The sequence below is a fragment of the Sinohyriopsis cumingii genome, chromosome 9 (genome assembly GCF_028554795.1).
Source record: "Sinohyriopsis cumingii isolate HCF-2022 chromosome 9, ASM2855479v2, whole genome shotgun sequence".
In the NCBI taxonomy this organism is placed as follows: Eukaryota; Metazoa; Mollusca; class Bivalvia; order Unionida; family Unionidae; genus Sinohyriopsis; species Sinohyriopsis cumingii.
In genome coordinates, this window is record NC_142969.1 from 17019886 (window position 1) to 17046744 (window position 26859).

General features: G+C 34.7%; 1 protein-coding gene across 1 annotated transcript in view; it reads left to right on the forward strand.

The window, feature by feature from the left end:
- The first annotated feature begins 6126 nt into the window (after positions 1-6126).
- Positions 6127-26859, forward strand: part of LOC149791322 (uncharacterized) — a 58722-nt gene continuing 37989 nt past the window's right edge. Inside the window, exons 1-4 of the mRNA XM_089971335.1 lie at positions 6127-6223; positions 10246-10365; positions 17273-17386; positions 18660-18773. Of these exons, the coding sequence (XP_089827461.1) occupies positions 6154-6223; positions 10246-10365; positions 17273-17386; positions 18660-18773 (418 nt within the window). The 5' untranslated portion in view covers positions 6127-6153. The remainder of the gene's footprint in view (positions 6224-10245; positions 10366-17272; positions 17387-18659; positions 18774-26859) is intronic.

A 26859-nucleotide genomic window follows, 5' to 3' on the forward strand; every position in this document is an offset into this window, starting at 1 on the left:
TAAATTATACAATTTGATATAGTGCTTTAGCATTACGTCCATTAGAATACAGAGTTTTTAACTTATGAATCAAATAAGTTTCTTTTATGAGTTTATTCGTGTCACCATCTACAATAGCTATTGGCATGAAAGACAAATCAAGTAGAGAGTGATTATTGGTGTTAAAGTGTGTTGAATCATTAGAAGAAAACTAGGATTTCTATAATTTTTTAAATGAAAGCGATGATTATTTATTCTCTTAGAAACTTGTTGTAGTGTTTGTCCAACATATTGCATGCTACATTCTTTACAGGTTATTAAATAAATCACATCAGTTGATATGCAGTTAGTGTTATCGCGTAGAAAAAATACCCCTTTTGTATTAGTACTACTGAAACAAGTACTTTCTCTTATGTTTGCACATTGAGAGCACCGGTGTCTCTTACATTTAGATGACGAAAAGTGTATTTTTTTAATTTTCTGTCTGTTTAGTTCTAATTAAAAAAATCTTGCAAATTCTTGGGTCTTCTATAAGCGAGAATTGGTTTAATTTTGAAAAGTAATTTGACGCTAGTTTATTGGATAAATGTAGTAGACTATACTATTTATTAATTATACGACCTATACAAGGTAATGAAGGATTATATTGTATTGTCAAAATAATTACATCTCTCTCTATCTGACATTCTTTTGTTATAAAGACTCATGTTGAGTTAGATTACGGGCTTTGTTCAGTGCAGAATCAATTATATATGTAGGATAATTTCTATTTTGGAAATAAGTTCGTAATTCATTCAAAGAATTTTGTAATTGACGATCATCTGAAATAATGCGTCGGTATCCTTTGGCCTGGCTATATGGCATAACCTTTTTACATGACATGGGATGACATGAAGAATATTCTACATATTGGTGGATATTAGTTTCCTTGATATGAATATTTGTAGAGATAGTGTTATCAATATTTTTTATTACATTTACATCTAAAAATGAAACATGCGTACTTGATGCAGTATAAATAAATTTAATTGTCGGATGAAAATGATTCAGGCGATCAATACATTTTTTTCAGTTCTTCATTTGAATGGTTCCAGATCTTAAATATGTCATCTAAAAGTCTGAACCAAACAGATGGATTAAACTTTTCGTTTTGAAGAAAATCTTTTTCTAATTTACCCAGGGAAGCGTATGAAGGAGCCATATGACTACGCATTGGTGTACCCATTATTTTTATGTAATTCATATTATTAAATTGAAAATAATTCTTTTCCAAGATAAGTTTTATTATTGTACAAATATCTTCACTAGATAGTGTGTTATTATTAAGATTGTTATCAATAAAATATTTACATGCTTCAATACCATCTGCATGCGGAATGGTGGTATAAGGTGTTGTTACATCTAATGATACAAGGATTGAGTTATAAGATAGCTGTGGAATAGACTTCAACTTTTTAATGAAATCAGTGGTATCTTTAATGTATGAAGGAAGTGATTTCATTAACGGTTGTAAAACACTATCAATAAATTTGGATAGGTTTTTAGTATATGAATTAGAACCTGATATGATTGGCCGTCCTGGATAATTTAAAGGTAAATTATGGTTAGGATTTCTATGAGTTTTGGGTAATATGTAGAAGTGAGGTGTACGTATGTCAAGAGGGAAAGTATCAAATTCCTCAATTACCGAATTATTATTTTTAGCAATCTCATTAATGCATGTTGAAATATTTGATTTAGTTTCTATTGACGGGTTTTTGTCAATATGTTTGTAGTATTTTTCATCATTTAATTGACGTTCAACTTCTTTAACATAATCGTCTTGATTCATAATAATAATAGTGTTTGTTTTATCAGCCTTTTTAATAACTATACTGTCGTCATTCATTAGATTATATAAAGACTTAATTTCGTCCTTAGAAATATTGCTATGATATTGCTTTTTATGATTATCAGTTAATATCTCTTTTCTGATCGCGTCAATATAAAATTCTAAATATGAATCATGTCCACTAGCTGCTATAAAAGATGATTTAATTGTGTTAAAATAACCCATTTTTTAGAATAAAATAAAATCGATTTAATCTCTGAATTGTTGTGTGTTTTATCATTAAAATAATCTTTTAATTTTAAGCGTCTAGAGGAATTAAAAATTTCTTCAGCTAATTTAATTTTATTGTGACATTTCGGTTTGGGACAAAATTTTAGACCTTTCCCTAACAGTATATAGTCATTATTGGTTATTATTCTACGTGAGAGGTTTAAGATTATTTCTTTACCTCTCTTACTTTGTTTTCTTCGCTTTGTTTCTTTTTTCCACTCTCTTCTATTTTTCAATCTGTGGAACCTCCTATTATTTTGTATTGTGATGTCGTCTCTATTAGACCTTGTAAAATCTTTACCAGGTTTGTCAGTGACTTTCTCATGGTCACTGTTTCTGATTCTGATTCCCCCCGTTATACGGCTTCTGCGTATATCTTCTTTGTTGTGCCCTGGGGAGTCAAGTTTTTACGATGTTGTACATCCTGTTGGTTCTTGTTTGAATTTACAAAATTCCTTCTTATGTTGATTACTTGGGTTACTGAAGTTTTGGGAGGTGCTATAGGAATATTACTCTTCCTTGCAGTAGTTTCTATGGGTTTTGAAGACTTCCTTTCTTGCTGATTATTACTATGTTGTTGTGAGATTTGCTGCTTTTATGCTGCTGTTTATTCTGTTGTTGTGATGATTTGTTGTTTTTCTGCTGGTGTTTTTTTTTCGGTTGTTGATGGATTATATGCTGTTCTCCAGTATTTTTAACTGAAGCAAAATAAAAAACTGAAGAAATTTACGAAAGAGTAAAGAAGAGAAAAAATAAACAAGTCAATCTTTCTCACATACCCACATTCGCCGAATCCGAAACTCGAACCCACGCAGACAGAGGTGACATGGTAGTGATCCGTAACGGAGAGAGCTTTAGACCACTCGGCCACTCGGGGCCCGGAAATCTAGTTACTCTGTTTAATAAATATTCAATATAGATTGAAAGACAAGTTTACATTTTATTATAATTTATCATACAAAACAAATCTCTGAAGTAATTACCAAAATGATAAGGACTAGTTAGCCCGCCCCCCCCCCCCCCCACTGAATATAGCTATACAAAGACAGGATCAAGTTAGTAATATTTCATTTGTTTCTCAGGTTCAGTCGGCATCAACTTTGTCACTAAAATTGTCACATGCCCATTCAAATGAAAAGAGAATACAGAAAACAGTAGCAGAGAAACACATGTATGTGCGTGTATATACATAGAGGTGGTTTCCTAAGTTAGAATTACCCTAGCTTTTCCTCATGTTTGAAACTGCTGAAAATTATGCTCACACAGATACACACACACTCACATCCAAACCCACAACTCCCGGGTGTGTGGTTGTTGCTAGAAACACTGGGGGAACACCTGATTTAATTTAAATATGGGACAATTATATTTTGCATGAACTAAAATCTTCCGTCTCGCTTGTAATTGTACCTGGCAAAGATACTGATATTTTAAATCAACTTAGATGCAAAATTATTCTAAATTAGCCCATACTATTACTCTCTCAGTCATTCCAAATCAAACAAAAGAACCACTTTGCAACATATAACTCAAGCACATGCTATCATATAAAGCAGCAACAAAATATCAATGAAACTACACGAATGAACATCAAGCACTTGAGTGACAAGATATAATGGTCAAAAGTTGAGAGAGATGTTATCGTCATGTATTTCACAAAATGGTAGCAGAAGAAATGATATGTACATTTTAAATTTGCAAGTAATGATACAACAGTAACGGAGTACATCTATATGACAATGTTAGTGTATATGAAAGAATGTACGAACAAATGACAGAAGATGTGTCTCAAATTTGTTTTTAACAAAGCAAAAACAGGCCAAGGGAAAAACACGTGTGCACACAGTAGTAAAGGACTGAGTTTTCACATGAATGTCACTGAATCGTTATACACACATATCTTTACAGACATAACTGTCAGTCAAAGAAGCAAACGTTGTCTCTGACTCGCAGTGTCTCCGGTGATGTCAGATCGTCTCTAAATGGCTGGTTGAGGGATGAGTGGCGACTTTGCACACCTTGAACTTCTCGTGGGCGTTCACTGTTCTGTTTACATTAATGAGAAAATGATTTCTCCGTACAAGATGTAGTACATTACTGGTAATGATAACAAAGTAGCTGTCTGCTACTGGCGTCAATAATGAATTTGAGTTCAAAATGACGTATACTGACAAAATTAATGAACATGGCAGTTTGTGAGTAACGTGTCACCCTTCCTGTTGCTGACAAACACAAGGGTACTGGACACACTTGCCAAACTGAAAGGAAGACAATATGTAATTCTACTGAGCTGGATTAAGTGATGTCCTATAGGTACATACGTCCACGCTAGGAATATCAGCCAGTTTAAGCTAACAGTTCATTTCAGCAAACCACAACATATTACATTCATGCATATCAAGATATCTGGCTTTCATCTCTCCCTGTTCCAAATATGGCTCAGTGCAGCAATTAACATTATTTAAATTTCCTCTTGAAATTCGTTACTGCACGCCCTTGTCGTAATCCGTTGACATTAAAGTATACACAAACATGTGAATAAAGGATTTTATTCCCTTTATGACAAACAAAATCCTCCACAATTCACAAAGACTTAGTCTACTGACAACTTACATACGCTTTCTCACCAGCAAGGTATAATCGAGAGCTTTTACGTGGCTGATGTGTTTTTCGTACGATTCATTCTTCTTACTCAAACTTCCAAAATAGACTAGAGCGATTATATTGTCCAAATATCTTCCTGTTTCACATTTCAATTAATTTCACTTTGTTATTCATTTGCAGAAAGCGGCAAATAACCCACAAACTAATTGCCCTAGTTAACGCAAGAATTATTGAAGTATAGTAATTAATACAAAATATATCGCAGCTCAAATACAATTTCATGATTATTTTTTTTTCTGCTTGACATCAGCGGAATTCGTCCTAGTATCTAACACAAGTAGAATCCCAATCCTTCTGATCACTTGGTTATTTGGAATATAATAATATATAAGTGACTAGTGCAAGCTTGTCCATTTTCATGCACATGACTGGAGTTGAAGTTCATGTAGTTTCCGTACCTTGCATAGCTCAGTGCTCATACTCAGTACGGCGTCTTTATTCCCGGAATGTGTAGATCGTACATTGAATTGGTCAGGAGTGAGGTCAGTCACTGGGAAACTTGTTTGCATCACCTAGTCACATGCTTTCTACAAACTATTGATCTAGTCTGACTGGCCCTGTAAATAAGCTTCTTACAACACGACATATATTTCATGATTTCCTTGATGAGATACATTTTAGAAAGGTAGATTTATTTTTCCTGAATGTTTGTCAAACCTAGGAAGCGTGTATTTTGTTCTTTCGTATCTTTACCCACACTAACTTGATCACTGATCCTGGGTGCATTTCCATTCCCGTAAACTGTTCCGTCTCAAACGTATGCACCGATTTTGAGTGAAACGGTAAAGTGGTCTATATTATTTTATTCTCCCCTCATTTGCTGTCCTCCACCTTGCGCCACTTACACATCACTTCTAACCGTATGAAAATCTAACGTAAGGCCTTGTAGAAACCAACATACACAATTTTAATCTATACTATTGTAGAAAAGTCTTTTTTTATTTGCATGTGTTTTTAACATATTTATGAGCGGCTCTCTGATACCCAACTTCTAATCCACTGTGGGTGCTCCTTGGTTTCAATGTTTAATATATGCACTTACCATATGTCATATAAACTATGGTATGTTGAATGGATTCAACTTTACAAACAAGAATGTGCAAATATTCCTCTATGGCCGAAACCTTTGGTGGCACAATTTTGTATTTATTTAGAATGTTCGATTTCATGTTGCTAAAGTCCGTTTACGTTTACATGTATGTCACTATAGGAGAAACTGATCAAAACGTTGAAATATTGTATAGTTATTGATGAAATGAATAAACGTGCGGTCTCCACTGCATCAGTCAATACTTCCGCGCAGTGAACCAGTGAACGCTCAATGACAATCATAAGTGGAGTTACTAACTTCCTCATTGAAGCAAATGTGTTTAAGGCGGACCCTACGATACAAGTGTTTATTGTACAACATGGATCCGAGCTATGAGCATGTTTTTGGTCTTGTTTTAAGCTTCCTTGTTTGTTTCACACTTGCAGTGGGTAAGTTGATGTTCACACAATTGTGTCACAGTGTTAAAGTTTTACTCAGTCTAATTGCAAAGTATTGTAAATGATATGTACGGGCAATATTACATTGTTAATTTGTCAAATCTCTTTTCTTTGTTTTATAATTTCACCTGAAATACGTGCAGCTGGTTGCAAGGTGGACAAAACTGAGAATTTTTTCTGTTTTAGTGCCTAAATTCCTGTCTTCATAATTATGAAACGATGCTGTAGCACGAATAAGCATATCATGAACACGAAAACAAGTAACACCCTAGCTACTTCAATCATCTTGGTCATTATATTTGGATTCAATGACTCTTAATTTTCTCTAGAAATACGTTATGAATAAGTCAAATGTCGATAAAGACTAGTTGAATGTATACTAGGAAGAAATATAGTCAACAATGAATGCATGATATGATGGTACCGTTTTCGACTTGAAGAAAGAGTTAACTAAGACATGGCGATGTACTAATGCGAAACGCGAACACTTATAATATACGGTATGACAGATGTATGTATCCTTGTTACTTAATGCACATCGTTCACATGATTGGGGTTTCCGTAAGTGGGGGATAAGGTAAAGCTCCATTCAGTAGGTCGTTCGTTACGTATAGCGATTGACATCATCTGACGATATTTGTCGTGTGCTGCTGAGTATAGTACCTGACATATGTCCTGTTCAGCATTAACAATGATTATACCTTAGTATAGTATGTGGTTTGCTGGTTTAATGTACACCTGCATTAGTTCGATCTATTTCTTTACTTTCTTAAATGAAACCGTTAGAATGTATCAGTAATACTATTTTCTTTAATATATCTCACACAAATGAAGAATAACATTATATATAAGGGGTTAGCGAGTAAACTAATAATTAACGTTCTGTTTGTAAACATAGGCGATAATCGTGTATAAAACGCCGGAGACAAAACAGCATACGAAGGCATGGATAATGATGAAAAGAGGAGGAAAAGTTTTGAAAAACGTTACATTTAACATTTTTTCGAACGATTAATTTTTTCCAGTGTGTATCGGCCACGATGTGACCTGAAAATAATATCATATACACATACAGTATTTGTTTTTTAACAACATAGATGCCATTCGGTGCATATAAAGATAAATACAATAAATGGTACTTAATGAGCAGGGATTTTAATTAGAGGTCTTGGTTTTATAAATGAAAGTTGGCTTTTATTTTGAGTAGTGTTGCCTTAGAACGAACAACCAAAGAAGATATACATATACCGACAGCCACTCATATAGATATATAGATGCAATGTTTTGGTCCATTCAAACTAAAGTATCGCCCTCATCTCCTAAAAATGAAGCTACTATTTCAGCAGAACATCTATAAATGACTGTTAAGTAGTCGAGGTATCTGGAGTTGTCTTGTAAAACGTTTTTATCATGCACATAACTTTTGTATGTTGGTTACATTCTCCTCATTGTCATAGATGTGTCTTCGATAACAGTTGCAGAGCTATAAAATATGTTGAAAAAGCTTCATTTCTCAACAGAATAGACATTTACACTTATATTTCATGTTTCAGACATGCATGTGCGAACTTTCCGCGGCCTTACTGTACGTAACTGTGCATACAGTCAATGTTTTGGAGATTTCAGCGTAGCGAAGTCACTGAATTCATGACAAAAATGTTTAGGAGTAATTTACTGCCTGAAAGAAGATATTTGTCTTTCCACAAATAAACGCTCGTTGTCCTAAAGGAACCCTAAGCTACAGAAGACCACTAAGATTCGCCAGAGCACAACTTCTTTACTTTCCATTAGATCAATGTATACAATTGCTTGTTCTGTTGTTCTTTGGCTCAAGGAAATGTTTCAAAAACAATTGCAGGCAATACGATTATAGACAGAAACAAGTATCCGAATTAAGTGTACATTTAGGTATGTTCCACCAAATGATTTTTGGACATGTTACTTAAACATATAATATAATGTCAGTAGCGACATTTCATAAATTGTCCGTCCATGGTCGTTTGTTTTGATCGGAAAGTATCATCCCTGCACTCTACAGGAGAATGCTTGGTAATACTAAAATAACCCTGTTTAATAAATACGAATAAATATCATTATTATACAGGTTACCTAATTTTACTTTTATATTTGAGACTATCCGAAACAGTGTCCAAGAGTAAACATCAGGAATCACTTAGCCTGTAAGCACTGACCCCAATACCATCTTGACCATGAGCATATCAAACAAATGATGTTCAGAATCAGTGACTTTGGCAATGGTAATTAGCAGACACATACATATGTCGACCTGGTAATGATACTTATATTAATCGTATTTACAAGAATCCTATAATCTGTATATGAATGTTTGTAGTAGTCATTGCACATATAGGGTTAACATTATTTGGCCATGTACAATTTATGAATTTCTTTGGAGCTGTGTAGATGTCAGCTTTATATGTTTCGTCCCAGGACCCAAAGTAAATTTACAAAAGGGATGACACTATAGGGCCCTCTAGAATTTTAGGACCAAGGATCGGTATGGAGCTCAGTGGCAATTAAAATGTTTAATTAAGAACACCATGGTTCTCATTTACATTTATATGGTTAGATGATATATCATTGATATTGAAAATTAACATTGCGGCCATCATATGATCTGACGGTACGGATGTCACTATGTGCATATACAAAAAAGATCACCTCCGATAATACTATTGTTGGATAATTAACTTTAGGGGATACAAAAATGACCTCTCGAACGAACACTTAGTAGGCTAATACAGCACTCTATTTAAAAAAAGCATCACATATGACACTATGTACCCATATTGATTATTAATATTTGGGAAAGCATTTGATGCACTGACATTTCAACAGTACGTGACACTATAGCACTTGATGAGAATTTAACATTAAGGATGTCACTTTATATTTAATAGCACATTACGATGAGTGCCTCACTTTAAACCTGTGAAGGATTATTAGCGTAAAGGATATGGCTACATCATTCTTTTGTAAATGAACATGTTACGCAGCTATAACAATCTATGGGGTTTCACTGAATGAAAGACTAAGTAATACACAAGTTAGAAGAGAAAAGAACACTGTTAGAAAAGAAAGCGTGGCTTTTTTATGTCCGATGTTATATTTAGAGGGCATATTTAGATTTGGAAAATATCGATATGTCGATCTATTTTTGTAGAGTGATAGAGACGATGAACTATTGACTATTAAGTACGTGACAAACAGCATCAATGCATGTTTTCAGAATCAGGATATGAAATTAACAACAAACAGATAAATATATAGAAGTATAGGTATATACACATGTAGATAGACAAATAGATAGACTGACAGAAATACAGATAGACAAACAGATATATAGATATATAGACTGATTGAGTGATTCATAGATAGATAGATAGGTGGATGGATGGATGGATGGATATATATATATATATATATATATATATATATATATATATATATATATATATATATATATATATATATATATATAGATAGATAGATAGATAGATAAACATGCATAAAGACATATATGCAGATAGATAGAATGTATGATTGATTGATTCATAGATAGATTGATAAATAGATAGGGAAAGTGGGAAAAAACCACAACTAAATGCAGATTGATAGATAGGTAACGAGGGAAAGTAAGCACATTTAAAAGCAGGTTTCCTTGATTGTCTGACAACTCCTGTAGATTAAGCTGTTAGAGCGTCGGCCAGGGATACGGGATCTCGAACGATCGAACTACAGCCGGATCACTCTTAAACAATAATGGTAACTAGGAGTTGCCTCACGTAGCGCTCAGCATTAAGAGTTTAGAATTAAGACAGGTCAGCATACACAGACTGGGTTGAACATAATACTAAACACCAGCAGATGTTACCACAGTTTGAGACATTAATAGAAACTGCCACGCTGCATTGTTTTGACTTTGTTTAAACGGACAACAAAATATTCTGATAAAATAGAATTTGATTCAGTTTATGTATTTCTCCATTCAGTTTCAGATGTTAATGAATGTTTGAGCTATCCGTGCAAAAATGGTGGCAACTGTACTAACACCAACGGTTCTTACTCATGCAATTGTCCAATCGGTTGGCAAGGAGAGAATTGTTCGACAGGTAATATGTAGGTAATTTCCAGATGTGCTTTCTGTTTACGTTTTTATGTTCAAAATATGTATTTATGGATTGACAAAAACAAAGTTTTGGAGAAGGTGAACCATTTGAAGGAAGTGTAAACATCAATCATATCATAATAAATTAATATGTTAGTATTCGCACGATTCTTTAAAATATATATGTAATAGAAATGCGAGCAAAGCACTCAGTTATATGCCAAATATGTGTTACACATTTACAAACGATTTCCTTCATTTTCACGGCTTTAGTGAATACCGCTAAAATGGAAAAATCTTTCTAATGGATAAAAAAATTATATATTAGAGACCCTGATTAATAAATCGTGACGACGGTAAAAAATGGATAAAGAATGTGTATGTGTGCATGTATGCATGTACGTACGAATGTATGTATGTATGTATGTATGTATGTATGTATGTATGTATGTATGTATGTATGTATGTATATATGTATGTATGTATTTTGGTATAATGTATGTATGTTTGTATGTATGTAGCTAGATAGGTAGCTAAGTAGGTAGGTAACGTAGGTATATATGTATTTAGAAATGTAGAATAGTAGGTTGATAATGTCGTTTTATGACACCATATCACAATGCTGGTGACATAGTGTACAATATAGATAGATGTTCGAAAGAGGACACAATGAATGGAGAAATACTCATAAAGTATGTGCATTCTACTACGATCTAATTGACTTCTTCTTTTAAAAACATTTTTTACAAACCTTCTGATAAAATGGTGGAAACCGCACTTTTACAAATGGTTTTATTGATACAGTTGTCCAAATGGTTGGCATGAAACCATCTGTTTGACAGGTAAAGATTATGTCATTTGTTGATATCATACTTGATGAAATTTGTAAGCATATATATATACACGTGTGTGTTTACGGGTGAGTATCACATTCAGGTTACTTTGCACGTTTGTCATTTGCAAAACCATTCAAATTCAGTCGTTAATTAATGTTTGAATTCTCAGTGCAATAATGGTGGCAACTGCACTAATAGTAATGTTTTCTACACATGTGAATGCCCAATCGGTTGTCAAGGAAGGATCTGCTCGACATGTAATCATTATGCAATTTGTTGATATCAAATTTTGTGCGATCAAGATAAATCTTCTACTCAGTTTTATTCTACCATAAGGTTTCCTTTACAAACCTTCCATAATCATGTACGAATTATAGAATATATTTTTTCGGATCCAATTGTATGTATGTATGTATGCAGGTATGATTGTATGTAGGCGTGTATGTATATATGTGTGGGTGTGAGGGAGGACAATGGAAAGAAACGTTTTACCACAGCGAATTACCTTGGTGGCCAAATGGTATTAAAATAAAAGACAATGTCGAATAGATGCAATTAGGTATTGATGGGACAGTCTTGGGAATGCGAACATTTGAAGAAAATGCGAACATCAAGCATAGCATCCTAAAATTTAACATGGAATTTTAACAATGCTTCATAATTAAGTGTGATAGAAATGTTATATACGCACAAGGTCCTAGCCCAAATAAGTGTTACACACTTTATAAAGATTTGGTCGAGGTTCAAAGTTTTAGCGGATACCTTTAGAATAGTTAAATCATTAAAATAGATACAAAGCAATTAATATTAGACATCGGGATGAACATTTATGACGAAGCTAAGCAAATTTTTAGTGTTTCTACATATTACTAAAAATGTACGTGTATTAATATTGATAAAGATTAAAACAGCATTCTGACAGAATCTTGGTATGTTATATTGACTGCTGTGTAACACCTTCAGACTGGTGCAATAACAGCATTTCGATCTTTGAATATGGAATTCATTAGGTATATGTTCTAGCTCAGTGGAGTGAGTAAATATATTTTCGTGATAATAAGAATATTTACTTTTGCAAAATTTAATATTTACGAAACAAAACAATTTCAGACATAAATGAATGTGTGAATTTACCTTGCGAAAATGGTGGTTATTGTATTAATAGCAACGGTTCTTATACATGCAATTGTCCAATCGGTTGGTAAGGAAAGAACTGTTGCACAGGTAATCCTTATGCAATGAAATCAAGTTGAAATATCCTAATAATTTTGCTATTCAACAGTAATTTTTCTTCTCGCATGTCTCAATGATGTCATTTCAGTAATGCGACATGTTGTGAGGATCCCATAAGATGTATTGTATGTATGCATGTATGTATGTATGTATGTATGTATGTATGTATGTATGTATGTATGTATGTATGCATGCATGCATGCATATATGTATGTATGTATGCATGCATGCATGCATGCATGCATGCATGCCTGTATGTATGTATGTATCTATGTATGTATGTATGTATGTATGTATGTATATATGTATGTGTATCTATGTATGCATGCATGTGTGTCTGTGCGTATGTATGGATGCATGGATGTATGTATGCATGTATGTATGTATATATGTATGTATGTATGTATGTATGGATGGATGTATGTATGTATGTATGTATGTATGTATGTATGTATGCATGCATGTATGTATGTATGTATGTATGTATGTATGTATGTATGTATGTATGTATGTATGCATGCATGCATGTATGTATGTATGTATGTATGCATGCATGCATGCATGCATGCATGCCTGTATGTATGTATGTATGTATCTATGTATCTATGTATGTATGTATGTATGTATGTATGTATGTATGTATCTATGTATCTATGTATGCATGCATGTGTGTCTGTGCGTATGTATGGATGCATGGATGTATGTATGCATGTATGTATGTATATATGTATGTATGTATGTATGGATGGATGGATGGATGGATGTATGTATGTATGTATGCATGTATGTATGTATGTATGTTGTAAGTATGTATGTATGTATGTATGTATGTATGAATGTATGTATGTATGTATGTGAATGTGTACATGTATATGTGGGTTAGTAGGGATGTGACGTTGTTTTATATTACCACATCACAATATTAGCTCTGCGGTGTAAACATTAGGGAAAATGTTCGTCTTCATATATACAAACAATTTTTTAAAAAAATATATTCATAAATCATTTTGTTAAGATGTTTTCAATTATATTGATTGCACGTTCAAAACCTTGTAATAATATAAGATTTTATAACATGGAATTGAGTGTTACAGTAATCTTACAGAATGTACACACAACAAATATATATATTTGAGCCTATCTGATACGTCATCGTCAATAGACGACATGCAGTCAACTCTGCTTCCAAGAAGTGTCTCCAACAATATATCGTCTTCTTGGTTGAATAAGTTAACCCCGTCTCTCACTTCTAAAGAGTCAATCACTCTCTCAAAGAAAACGTTTCGTTCCTCAAGCAGCATTTCGCAGCCTAAAATAAGATGTTTCGCTCTGTCGTCAGTCTCTTTTCCACAGAGTTTGCATACCATAACTTTACCAACAGGCATGATATATAGTTTCATTACTTCAGAGAGAGGCCATAACATGGATGGAAATTTACGCCCAAGAAACCATATATTACTTGGTTTTAAGTCCAAATGAATGTTTCTGAAGTGAATTAAATCATCCCTTAGTTCCATATTTGCTCTCCAGGTAGTTTCTTCATGGTTTTGGATAATATCAGTAATATGTCGATTCCAGATGAGTTTTTCTTCAGTTTGTACTCTTTCTGCATAGTCTAAAAGAACACTTCCCATACCATATTTCTTAGTTATTTTGTCAATATCAGGTATAAATCCCGTCTGTTTTAGCGGGTTATTCAGATACTGACATAGGCGCATAATGAAAATCTTTTTCCAGATAAAAGTCCAATCGCCCTTACACAATCGGTTGAAAAGGGGCAATTTCATCCTATCTATGTATGCTTCCATTGACCAGAGTCCTAAGGTACTACTTGTTGCCTCCGTAGGCGAATATTTATCGAAAGCTTGCATACGTTGCGCTGCATATATCTGGCATAACTCAAGTTCTTCTATATTTGAGTTTGTGATACCTGACCATAGTTCACATCCATATTGGACCGAGGGTAGAATAATTCTTTTCCAAATCTTCAGACTTGTTAGAGGGTTCATTCCTCCATCTCTGATACCAATAAAATATAAAGAGTTTAACAAGTGTTTGCCTTTATCACATGCTGCTTTTATCGCGTCTTTTGGTTTTAAGTTGTATTTTAGAGGTATGCCGGCATACTTCTTACTTTTGACTGCCGGAATTGGAGATTTGTCGAGCATAAAAGAAGGTATACCAGTCGTTCTTTTATTAGTAAACCAGATGGTGCAACTTTTATCTGCATTATATCTTAATCTCCACCTTTTCGGATAGTCGGAAATTGTATCAAGCAGCTGTTGCATTGAATGATGCGAGTTAGACATTACAGTTGTGTCATCTGCTAATAAGACACAAGGCAGGTGGAGATCAACAAGATTTAGACCTCGCAAAGTGTGATCTAATTCCGTGATCAAATCATCGATCATTACAAGAAAGAACCAGGCAGACAAGATACGACCCTGTCCTACACCCTGCATAATATCGAAGCGTTTGGACAGCTTGCCCGTATATAAAACAGAGCTTGTTACTCTCTCAAACGAATCTTTCATGATGCGCCAGGTCTTCCCAACTCATACAATTGTCCAATCGGTTGGCAAGGAAAGAACTGTTCAACAGGTAATCATTATGTAATTTGACGATATAAAATTCAAATTTATTGAGATGAAGAAAAATTGTCCCCACAATTTTTTTTTCGACTACAAAGTTTTCTTTACAAACTCTTTATAGTCACTTACGTCTGACATAACATATTATTTCGTATCCGATTGTATGTATAAATGTATGTATGGATGGATGGATGGATGGATGGATGGATATATTTATGTATGTATGTATGTATATATGCATGCATGTATGTGTGTATGTATGCATGTATGTATGTATGTATGCATTATGTATTTATATGTTTATGTATGTGTTCGTGCGTGCGTGAGTGCGCGCTTGCATTAATGCGTGTACATCTATATCTATGAGGGTGATAAAAGAAAGAGAAAGTTTACCACAACGCATTACAATGGTAGCCATATGCCATAAAACAAAAGGAAAATGCTCAACATATATAGTTCGGAATATATGAGACGATGTTGGAAATGCAAACCATTTGACGAAAATGCAAACATTAAGCATAGCATAATAAAATTGATTTTGGAATCGTACAATTCTTCAAAATCTATATGTAATAGAAATGCCTGCGGTACACAATGGTACTGACCCTCCAAAAAGTGTTACACAATTCCAAATGAGCTGTAGATCTAAAATAGTTAAATCATTGGAATGGATAAATAAATAATACTTGAAACTGGATAAATTATATGCTACGAAGGCTCAGCTAACTGATTATGTATGTGCAGGTTACTAAGAATTTACAATTATAGACATTGAGAAAGATTACAAATCATTCTTTCAAAATGTTGTTATGTTCTATTGACTGCTGTGCAACACATTCAGACTAGTGTATGCATGTATGTATGTATGGATGGATGGAGGGATGGATGGATGGATGGATGTATGTATGTATGTATGTATGCATTATGTATGTATATGTTTATGTATGTGTTCGTGCGTGCGTGAGTGAGTGCTTGCGTTCATGCTTGTACGTCTTTATCTATGAGGGTGATTAAAGAAAGAGAATGTTTACCACAACACATTACAATGGTAGCCGTATGGCATAAAACAAAAGGAAAATGCTCAACATATATAGTTCGGAATAGATGAGACGATGTTGGAAATGCAAACCATTTGACGAAAATGCAAACATTAAGCATAGCATAATAAAACTGATTTTGGAATCGTACAATTCTTCAAAATCTATATGTAATAGAAATGCCTGCGGTACACAATGGTACTGACCCCCCAAAAAGTGTTACACAATTCCAAATGAGCTGTAGATTTAAAATAGTTAAATCATTGGAATGGATAAATAAATAATACTAGAAACTGGATAAATTATATGCTACGAAAGCTGAGCTAACTGATTATGTATGTGCAGGTTACTAAGAATTTACAATTATAGACATTGAGAAAGATTACAAATTACTCTTTCAAAATGTTGTTATGTTTTATTGACTGCTGTGCAACACATTCAGACTAGTGCATGTATGTATGTATGTATGTATGTATGTATGTATGTATGTATGAATGTATGTATGTATGGATGGATGGATGGATGGATGGATGGATAGCTGGATGGATGTATGTATGGATGGATGTGAATGTGAATATGTGAGTTAGTAGGGCTGTATACATTTATGATCTCACCACATCACAAAAGCCATACGGTGTAAACAGCTAGGCAAATGCTCTACACACGCAATAAGGAATTGGAAAATAGAAATCGGGAATGTTGTCCGTTTGAAGAAAATATAAAAATCAAGCATGTCAGAATAAGATAAATTTCAACATGTCACAGTTCTGAATAATGGATATCAAATATATATAATGCAATGAACAGTCCTAAGTATAAGATGTGTTACACACAGACGAACGACTCGGGTTTCAAAGCTTTATCAGATGCCTTTAAAATGGAGAAATCATTGGAATGGATCCACAAACTAAATAAAGACTCGATTCAATGAATCAGGAGGATGGTGTATGAATTGATAATGTGCATATTGCTAAGAACTCACAAATAAGATATGTAAAGATATAAGAAAGGTTTCGACACTTTCCGATAAAATGTTTTTATGCTCTATAGATTGCAAAGAAACACATCCATAACCCTGTACTACAGCAACAGATTGATTGATCATGAAATCCATTATTTATGTGCCCTAACTCAAGGAAGTCAATGCATATTTGATTGTTATAGTAACATTTTTGTGAATCAAAGTTTATATTTCTGAAAACATTCAATTTCAGCTGTTAATCAATGCTTGAATTCTCCGTGCAAAAATGGTGGCACCTGCAGTAATAGGAACGGGTCTTACAATTGCTCTTGTCCAATCGGGTGGCAAGGAAAGAACTGTTCAACAGGTAATCATTATGTAATTTGACGATATAAAATTCAAATTTATTGAGAAGAAGAAAAATTCTCTCCACAAATTTTTTTTTCTACCACAAAGTTTTCTTTACAAGCTCATCATAGTCACTTACGTCTGACATAATATATTATTTCGTATCCGATTGTATGTATTAATGTATGTATGTTGTTGTTGTTGTTGTTGTTGTAGGGTTTAACGCCATTTTTCAGCACACGATTGGCTATACATGGCGGCCAGTATTAATGGTTGAGGACGAACCCAGGAAAACCCCGGAAAGAACCACCGACCCACGAGAAGCTACTGGCAAGCTTTCTCACATATCCACATTAGTCGAATCCGAGACTCGAACCCACGCAGACAGAGGTGAGATGGCAGTGATCCGTAACGAAGAGCGCTTTAGACCACTCGGCCACTCGGGGCCCCTGTATGTATGTATGTATGTATGTATGGATAGATGGATGGATGGATGTATGTATGTACGTATGTATGTATGTATGTATATATGTATGTATGTATGTATGTATGTATGTATGTATGTATGTATGTATGTATGCATTATGTATGTATATGTTTATGTATGTGTTCGTGCGTGCGTGAGTGAGTGTATGGATGGATGTGAATGTGAATATGTGAGTTAGTAGGGCTGTATACATTTATGATCTCACCACATCACAAAAGCCATACGGTGTAAACAGCTAGGCAAATGCTCTACACACGCAATAAGGAATTGGAAAATAGAAATCGGGAATGTTGTCCGTTTGAAGAAAATATAAAAATCAAGCATGTCAGAATAAGATAAATTTGAACATGTCACAGTTCTGAATAATGGATATCAAATATATATAATGCAATGAACAGTCCTAAGTCTAAGATGTGTTACACACAGACGAACGACTCGGGTTTCAAAGCTTTATCAGATGCCTTTAAAATGGAGAAATCATTGGAATGGATCCACAAACTAAATAAAGACTCGATTCAATGAATCAGGAGGATGGTGTATGAATTGATAATGTGCATATTGCTAAGAACTCACAAATAAGATATGTAAAGATATAAGAAAGGTTTCGACACTTTCCGATAAAATGTTTTCATGCTCTATAGATTGCAAAGAAACACATCCATAACCCTGTACTACAGCAACAGATTGATTGATCATGAAATCCATTATTTATGTGCCCTAACTCAAGGAAGTCAATGCATATTTGATTGTTATAGTAACATTTTTGTGAATCAAAGTTTATATTTCTGAAAACATTCAATTTCAGCTGTTAATGAATGCTTGAATTCTCCGTGCAAAAATGGTGGCACCTGCAGTAATAGGAACGGGTCTTACAATTGCTCTTGTCCAATCGGGTGGCAAGGAAAGAACTGTTCAACAGGTAATCATTATGTAATTTGACTATATAAAATTCAAATTTATTGAGAAGAAGAAAAATTGTCTCCAGAAATTTTTTTTCTACCACAAAGTTTTCTTTACAAGCTCTTCATAGTCACTTACGTCTGACATAATATATTATTTCGTATCCGATTGTATGTATTAATATATGTATGTTGTTGTTGTTGTTGTTGTTGTAGGATTTAACGCCATTTTTCAGCACACGACTGGCTATACATGGCGGCCAGTGTTAATGGTGGAGGAAGAACCCAGGAAAACCCCCGAAAGAACCACCGACCCACGAGAAGCTACTGGCAAGCTTTCTCACATATCCACATTAGTCGAATCCGAGACTCGAACCCACGCAGACAGAGGTGAGATGGCAGTGATCCGTAACGAAGAGCGCTTTAGACCACTCGGCCACTCGGGGCCCCTGTATATATCTATGTATGTATGTATGTATGTATGTATGTATGTATGTATGTATGTATGTATGCATGTATATATGTATGTATGTATGGATGGATGGATGGATGGATGGATGGATGGATGTATGTATGTATGCATTATGTATGTATACGTTTATGTATGTGTTCGTGCGTGCGTGAGTGCGTGCTTGCGTTCATGCTTGTACGTCTTTATCTATGAGGGTGATTAAAGAAAGAGAATGTTTACCACAACACATTACAATGGTAGCCGTATGGCATAAAACAAAAGGAAAATGCTCAACATATATAGTTCGCAATAGATGAGACGATGTTGGAAATGCAAACCATTTGACGAAAATGCAAACATTAAGCATAGCATAATAAAATTGATTTTGGAATCGTACAATTCTTCAAAATCTATATGTAATAGAAATGCCTGCGGTACACAATGGTACTGACCCTCCAAAAAGTGTTACACAATTCCAAATGAGCTGTAGATTAAAAATAGTTAAATCATTGGAATGGATAAATAAATAATACTTGAAACTGGATAAATTATATGCTACGAAGGCTCAGCTAACTGATTATGTATGTGCAGGTTACTAAGAATTTACAATTATAGACATTGAGAAAGATTACAAATCATTCTTTCAAAATGTTGTTATGTTCTATTGACTGCTGTGCAACACATTCAGACTAGTGTAGGCATGTATGTATGTATGTATGTATGTATGGATGGATGGAAGGATGGATGGATGGATGGAAGGATAGCTGGATGGTTGCATGTATGGATGGATGTGAATGTGAATATGTGAATTAGTAGGGCTGTATACATTTATGATCTCACCACATCACAAAAGCCATACGGTGTAAACAGCTAGGCAAATGCTCTACACACGCAATAAGGAATTGGAAAATAGAAATCGGGAATGTTGTCCGTTTGAAGAAAATATAAAAATCAAGCATGTCAGAATAAGATAAATTTGAACATGTCACAGTTCTGAATAATGGATATCAAATATATATAATGCAATGAACAGTCCTAAGTCTAAGATGTGTTACACACAGACGAACGACTCGGGTTTCAAAGCTTTATCAGATGCCTTTAAAATGGAGAAATCATTGGAATGGATCCACAAACTAAATAAAGACTCGATTCAATGAATCAGGAGGATGGTGTATGAATTGATAATGTGCATATTGCTAAGAACTCACAAATAAGATATGTAAAGATATAAGAAAGGTTTCGACACTTTCAGATAAAATGTTTTCATGCTCTATAGATTGCAAAGAAACACATCCATAACCCTGTACTACAGCAACAGATTGATTGATCATTAAATCCATTATTTATGTGCCCTAACTCAAGGAAGTCAATGCATATTTGATTGTTATAGTAACATTTTTGTGAATCAAAGTTTATATTTCTGAAAACATTCAATTTCAGCTGTTAATGAATGCTTGAATTCTCCGTGCAAAAATGGTGGCACCTGCAGTAATAGGAACGGGTCTTACAATTGCTCTTGTCCAATCGGGTGGCAAGGAAAGAACTGTTCAACAGGTAATCATTATGTAATTTGACTATATAAAATTCAAATTTATTGAGAAGAAGAAAAATTGTCTCCAGAAATTTTTTTTTCTACCACAAAGTTTTCTTTACAAGCTCTTCATAGTCACTTACGTCTGACATAATATATTATTTCGTATCCGATTGTATGTATTAATATATGTATGTTGTTGTTGTTGTTGTTGTTGTAGGATTTAACGCCATTTTTCAGCACACGACTGGCTATACATGGCGGCCAGTGTTAATGGTGGAGGAAGAACCCAGGAAAACCCCCGAAAGAACCACCGACCCACGAGAAGCTACTGGCAAGCTTTCTCACATATCCACATTAGTCGAATCCGAGACTCGAACCCACGCAGACAGAGGTGAGATGGCAGTGATCCGTAACGAAGAGCGCTTTAGACCACTCGGCAACTCGGGGCCCCTGTATATATCTATGTATGTATGTATGTATGTATGTATGTATGTATGCATGTATATATGTATGTATGGATGGATGGATGGATGGATGGATGTATGGATGGATGTATGCATTATGTATGTATACGTTTATGTATGTGTTCGTGCGTGCGTGAGTGCGTGCTTGCGTTCATGCTTGTACGTCTTTATCTGTGAGGGTGATTAAAGAAAGAGAATGTTTACCACAACACATTACAATGGTAGCCGTATGGCATAAAACAAAAGGAAAATGCTCAACATATATAGTTCGCAATAGATGAGACGATGTTGGAAATGCAAACCATTTGACGAAAATGCAAACATTAAGCATAGCATAATAAAATTGATTTTGGAATCGTACAATTCTTCAAAATCTATATGTAATAGAAATGCCTGCGGTACACAATGGTACTGACCCTCCAAAAAGTGTTACACAATTCCAAATGAGCTGTAGATTAAAAATAGTTAAATCATTGGAATGGATAAATAAATAATACTTGAAACTGGATAAATTATATGCTACGAAGGCTCAGCTAACTGATTATGTATGTGCAGGTTACTAAGAATTTACAATTATAGACATTGAGAAAGATTACAAATCATTCTTTCAAAATGTTGTTATGTTCTATTGACTGCTGTGCAACACATTCAGACTAGTGTAGGCATGTATGTATGTATGTATGTATGTATGGATGGATGGAAGGATGGATGGATGGATGGAAGGATAGCTGGATGGTTGCATGTATGGATGGATGTGAATGTGAATATGTGAATTAGTAGGGCTGTATACATTTATGATCTCACCACATCACAAAAGCCATACGGTGTAAACAGCTAGGCAAATGCTCTACACACGCAATAAGGAATTGGAAAATAGAAATCGGGAATGTTGTCCGTTTGAAGAAAATATAAAAATCAAGCATGTCAGAATAAGATAAATTTGAACATGTCACAGTTCTGAATAATGGATATCAAATATATATAATGCAATGAACAGTCCTAAGTCTAAGATGTGTTACACACAGACGAACGACTCGGGTTTCAAAGCTTTATCAGATGCCTTTAAAATGGAGAAATCATTGGAATGGATCCACAAACTAAATAAAGACTCGATTCAATGAATCAGGAGGATGGTGTATGAATTGATAATGTGCATATTGCTAAGAACTCACAAATAAGATATGTAAAGATATAAGAAAGGTTTCGACACTTTCAGATAAAATGTTTTCATGCTCTATAGATTGCAAAGAAACACATCCATAACCCTGTACTACAGCAACAGATTGATTGATCATTAAATCCATTATTTATGTGCCCTAACTCAAGGAAGTCAATGCATATTTGATTGTTATAGTAACATTTTTGTGAATCAAAGTTTATATTTCTGAAAACATTCAATTTCAGCTGTTAATGAATGCTTGAATTCTCCGTGCAAAAATGGTGGCACCTGCAGTAATAGGAACGGGTCTTACAATTGCTCTTGTCCAATCGGGTGGCAAGGAAAGAACTGTTCAACAGGTAATCATTATGTAATTTGACGATATAAAATTCAAATTTATTGAGAAGAAGAAAAATTGTCTCCACAAAGTTTTCTTTACAAGTTCTTCATAGTCACTTACGTCTGACATAATATATTATTTCGTATCCGATTGTATGTATTAATGTATGTATGTTGTTGTTGTTGTTGTTGTTGTAGGGTTTAACGCCATTTTTCAGCACACCATTGGCTATACATGGCGGCCAGTATTAATGGTGGAGGAAGAACCCAGGAAAACCCCGGAAAGAACCACCGACCCACGAGAAGCTACTGGCAACCTTTCTCACATATCCACATTAGTCGAATCTGAGACTCGAACCCAGGCAGACAGAGGTGAGATGGCAGTGATCCGTAACGACGAGCGCTTTAGACAACTCGGCCACTCGGGGCCCCTGTATGTATGTATGTATGGATAGATGGATGGATGGATGGATGGATGTATGTATGTATGTATGTATGTATGCATTATGTATGTATATGTTTATGTATGTGTTCGTGCGTGCGTGAGTGAGTGTATGGATGGATGTGAATGTGAATATGTGAGTTAGTAGGGCTGTATACATTTATGATCTCACCACATCACAAAAGCCATACGGTGTAAACAGCTAGGCAAATGCTCTACACACGCAATAAGGAATTGGAAAATAGAAATCGGGAATGTTGTCCGTTTGAAGAAAATATAAAAATCAAGCATGTCAGAATAAGATAAATTTGAACATGTCACAGTTCTGAATAATGGATATCAAATATATATAATGCAATGAACAGTCCTAAGTCTAAGATGTGTTACACACAGACGAACGACTCGGGTTTCAAAGCTTTATCAGATGCCTTTAAAATGGAGAAATCATTGGAATGGATCCACAAACTAAATAAAGACTCGATTCAATGAATCAGGAGGATGGTGTATGAATTGATAATGTGCATATTGCTAAGAACTCACAAATAAGATATGTAAAGATATAAGAAAGGTTTCGACACTTTCCGATAAAATGTTTTCATGCTCTATAGATTGCAAAGAATCACATCCATAACCCTGTACTACAGCAACAGATTGATTGATCATGAAATCCAATATTTATGTGCCCTAACTCAAGGAAGTCAATGCATATTTGATTGTTATAGTAACATTTTTGTGAATCAAAGTTTATATTTCTGAAAACATTTAATTTCAGCTGTTAATGAATGCTTGAATTCTCCGTGCAAAAATGGTGGCACCTGCAGTAATAGGAACGGGTCTTACAATTGCTCTTGTCCAATCGGGTGGCAAGGAAAGAACTGTTCAACAGGTAATCATTATGTAATTTGACGATATAAAATTCAAATTTATTGAGAAGAAGAAAAATTGTCTCCACAAAGTTTTCTTTACAAGTTCTTCATAGTCACTTACGTCTGACATAATATATTATTTCGTATCCGATTGTATGTATTAATGTATGTATGTTGTTGTTGTTGTTGTTGTTGTAGGGTTTAACGCCATTTTTCAGCACACGATTGGCTATACATGGCGGCCAGTATTAATGGTGGAGGAAGAACCCAAGAAAACCCCGGAAAGAACCACCTACCCACGAGAAGCTACTGGCAAGCTTTCTCACATATCCACATTAGTCGAATCCGAGACTCGAACCCACGCAGACAGAGGTGAGATGGCAGTGATCCGTAACGAAGATCGCTTTAGACAACTCGGACACTCGGGGCCCCTGTATGTATGTATGTATGGATAGATGTAAGTATGTATGTATGTATGTATGTATGTATGCATGCATTATGTATGTATATGTTTATGTATGTGTTCGTGCGTGCGTGAGTGAGTGCTTGCGTTCATGCTTGTACGTCTATATCTATGAGGGTGATTAAAGAAAGAGAATGTTTACCACAACACATTACAATGGTAGCTGTATGGCATAAAACAAAAGGAAAATGCTCAACATATATAGTTCGGAATAGATGAGACGATGTTGGAAATGCAAACCATTTGACGAAAATGCAAACATTAAGCATAGCATAATAAAATTGATTTTGGAATCGTACAATTCTTCAAAATCTATATGTAATAGAAATGCCTGCGGTACACAATGGTACTGACCCCCCAAAAAGTGTTACACAATTCCAAATGAGCTGTAGATTTAAAATAGTTAAATCATTGGAATGGATACATAAATAATACTTGAAACTGGATAAATTATATGCTACGAAGGCTGAGCTAATTGATTATGTATGTGCAGGTTACTAAGAATTTACAATTATAGACATTGAGAAAGATTACAAATTATTCTTTCAAAATGTTGTTATGTTTTATTGACTGCTGTGCAACACATTCAGACTAGTGTATGCATGCATGTATGTATGTATGTATGGATGGATGGATGGATGGATGGATGGATGGAAGGATAGCTGGATGGATGTATGTATGGATGGATGTGAATGTGAATATGTGAGTTAGTAGGGCTGTATACATTTATGATCTCACCACATCACAAAAGCCATACGGTGTAAACAGCTAGGCAAATGCTCTACACACGCAATAAGGAATTGGAAAATAGAAATCGGGAATGTTGTCCGTTTGAAGAAAATATAAAAATCAAGCATGTCAGAATAAGATAAATTTGAACATGTCACAGTTCTGAATAATGGATATCAAATATATATAATGCAATGAACAGTCCTAAGTCTAAGATGTGTTACACACAGACGAACGACTCGGGTTTCAAAGCTTTATCAGATGCCTTTAAAATGGAGAAATCATTGGAATGGATCCACAAACTAAATAAAGACTCGATTCAATGAATCAGGAGGATGGTGTGTGAATTGATAATGTGCATATTGCTAAGAACTCACAAATAAGATATGTAAAGATATAAGAAAGGTTTCGACACTTTCCGATAAAATGTTTTCATGCTCTATAGATTGCAAAGAAACACATCCATAACCCTGTACTACAGCAACAGATTGATTGATCATGAAATCCATTATTTATGTGCCCTAACTCAAGGAAGTCAATGCATATTTGATTGTTATAGTAACATTTTTGTGAATCAAAGTTTATATTTCTGAAAACATTCAATTTCAGCTGTTAATGAATGCTTGAATTCTCCGTGCAAAAATGGTGGCACCTGCAGTAATAGGAACGGGTCTTACAATTGCTCTTGTCCAATCGGGTGGCAAGGAAAGAACTGTTCAACAGGTAATCATTATGCAATTTGACGATATAAAATTCAAATTTATTGAGAAGAAGAAAAATTGTCTCCACAAATTTTTTTTTCTACCACAAAGTTTTCTTTACAAGCTCCTCATAGTCACTTACGTCTGACATAATATATTATTTCGTATCCGATTGTATGTATTAATGTATGTATGTTGTTGTTGTTGTTGTTGTTGTAGGGTTTAACGCCATTTTTCAGCACACGATTGGCTATACATGGCGGCCAGTATTAATGGTGGAGGAAGAACCCAGGAAAACCCCGGAAAGAACCACCGACCCACGAGAAGCTACTGGCAAGCTTTCTCACATATCCACATTAGTCGAATCTGAGACTCGAACCCAGGCAGACAGAGGTGAGATGGCAGTGATCCGTAACGACGAGCGCTTTAGACAACTCGGCCACTCGGGGCCCCTGTATGTATGTATGTATGGATAGATGGATGGATGGATGGATGGATGTATGTATGTATGTATGTATGTATGCATTATGTATGTATATGTTTATGTATGTGTTCGTGCGTGCGTGAGTGAGTGTATGGATGGATGTGAATGTGAATATGTGAGTTAGTAGGGCTGTATACATTTATGATCTCACCACATCACAAAAGCCATACGGTGTAAACAGCTAGGCAAATGCTCTACACACGCAATAAGGAATTGGAAAATAGAAATCGGGAATGTTGTCCGTTTGAAGAAAATATAAAAATCAAGCATGTCAGAATAAGATAAATTTGAACATGTCACAGTTCTGAATAATGGATATCAAATATATATAATGCAATGAACAGTCCTAAGTCTAAGATGTGTTACACACAGACGAACGACTCGGGTTTCAAAGCTTTATCAGATGCCTTTAAAATGGAGAAATCATTGGAATGGATCCACAAACTAAATAAAGACTCGATTCAATGAATCAGG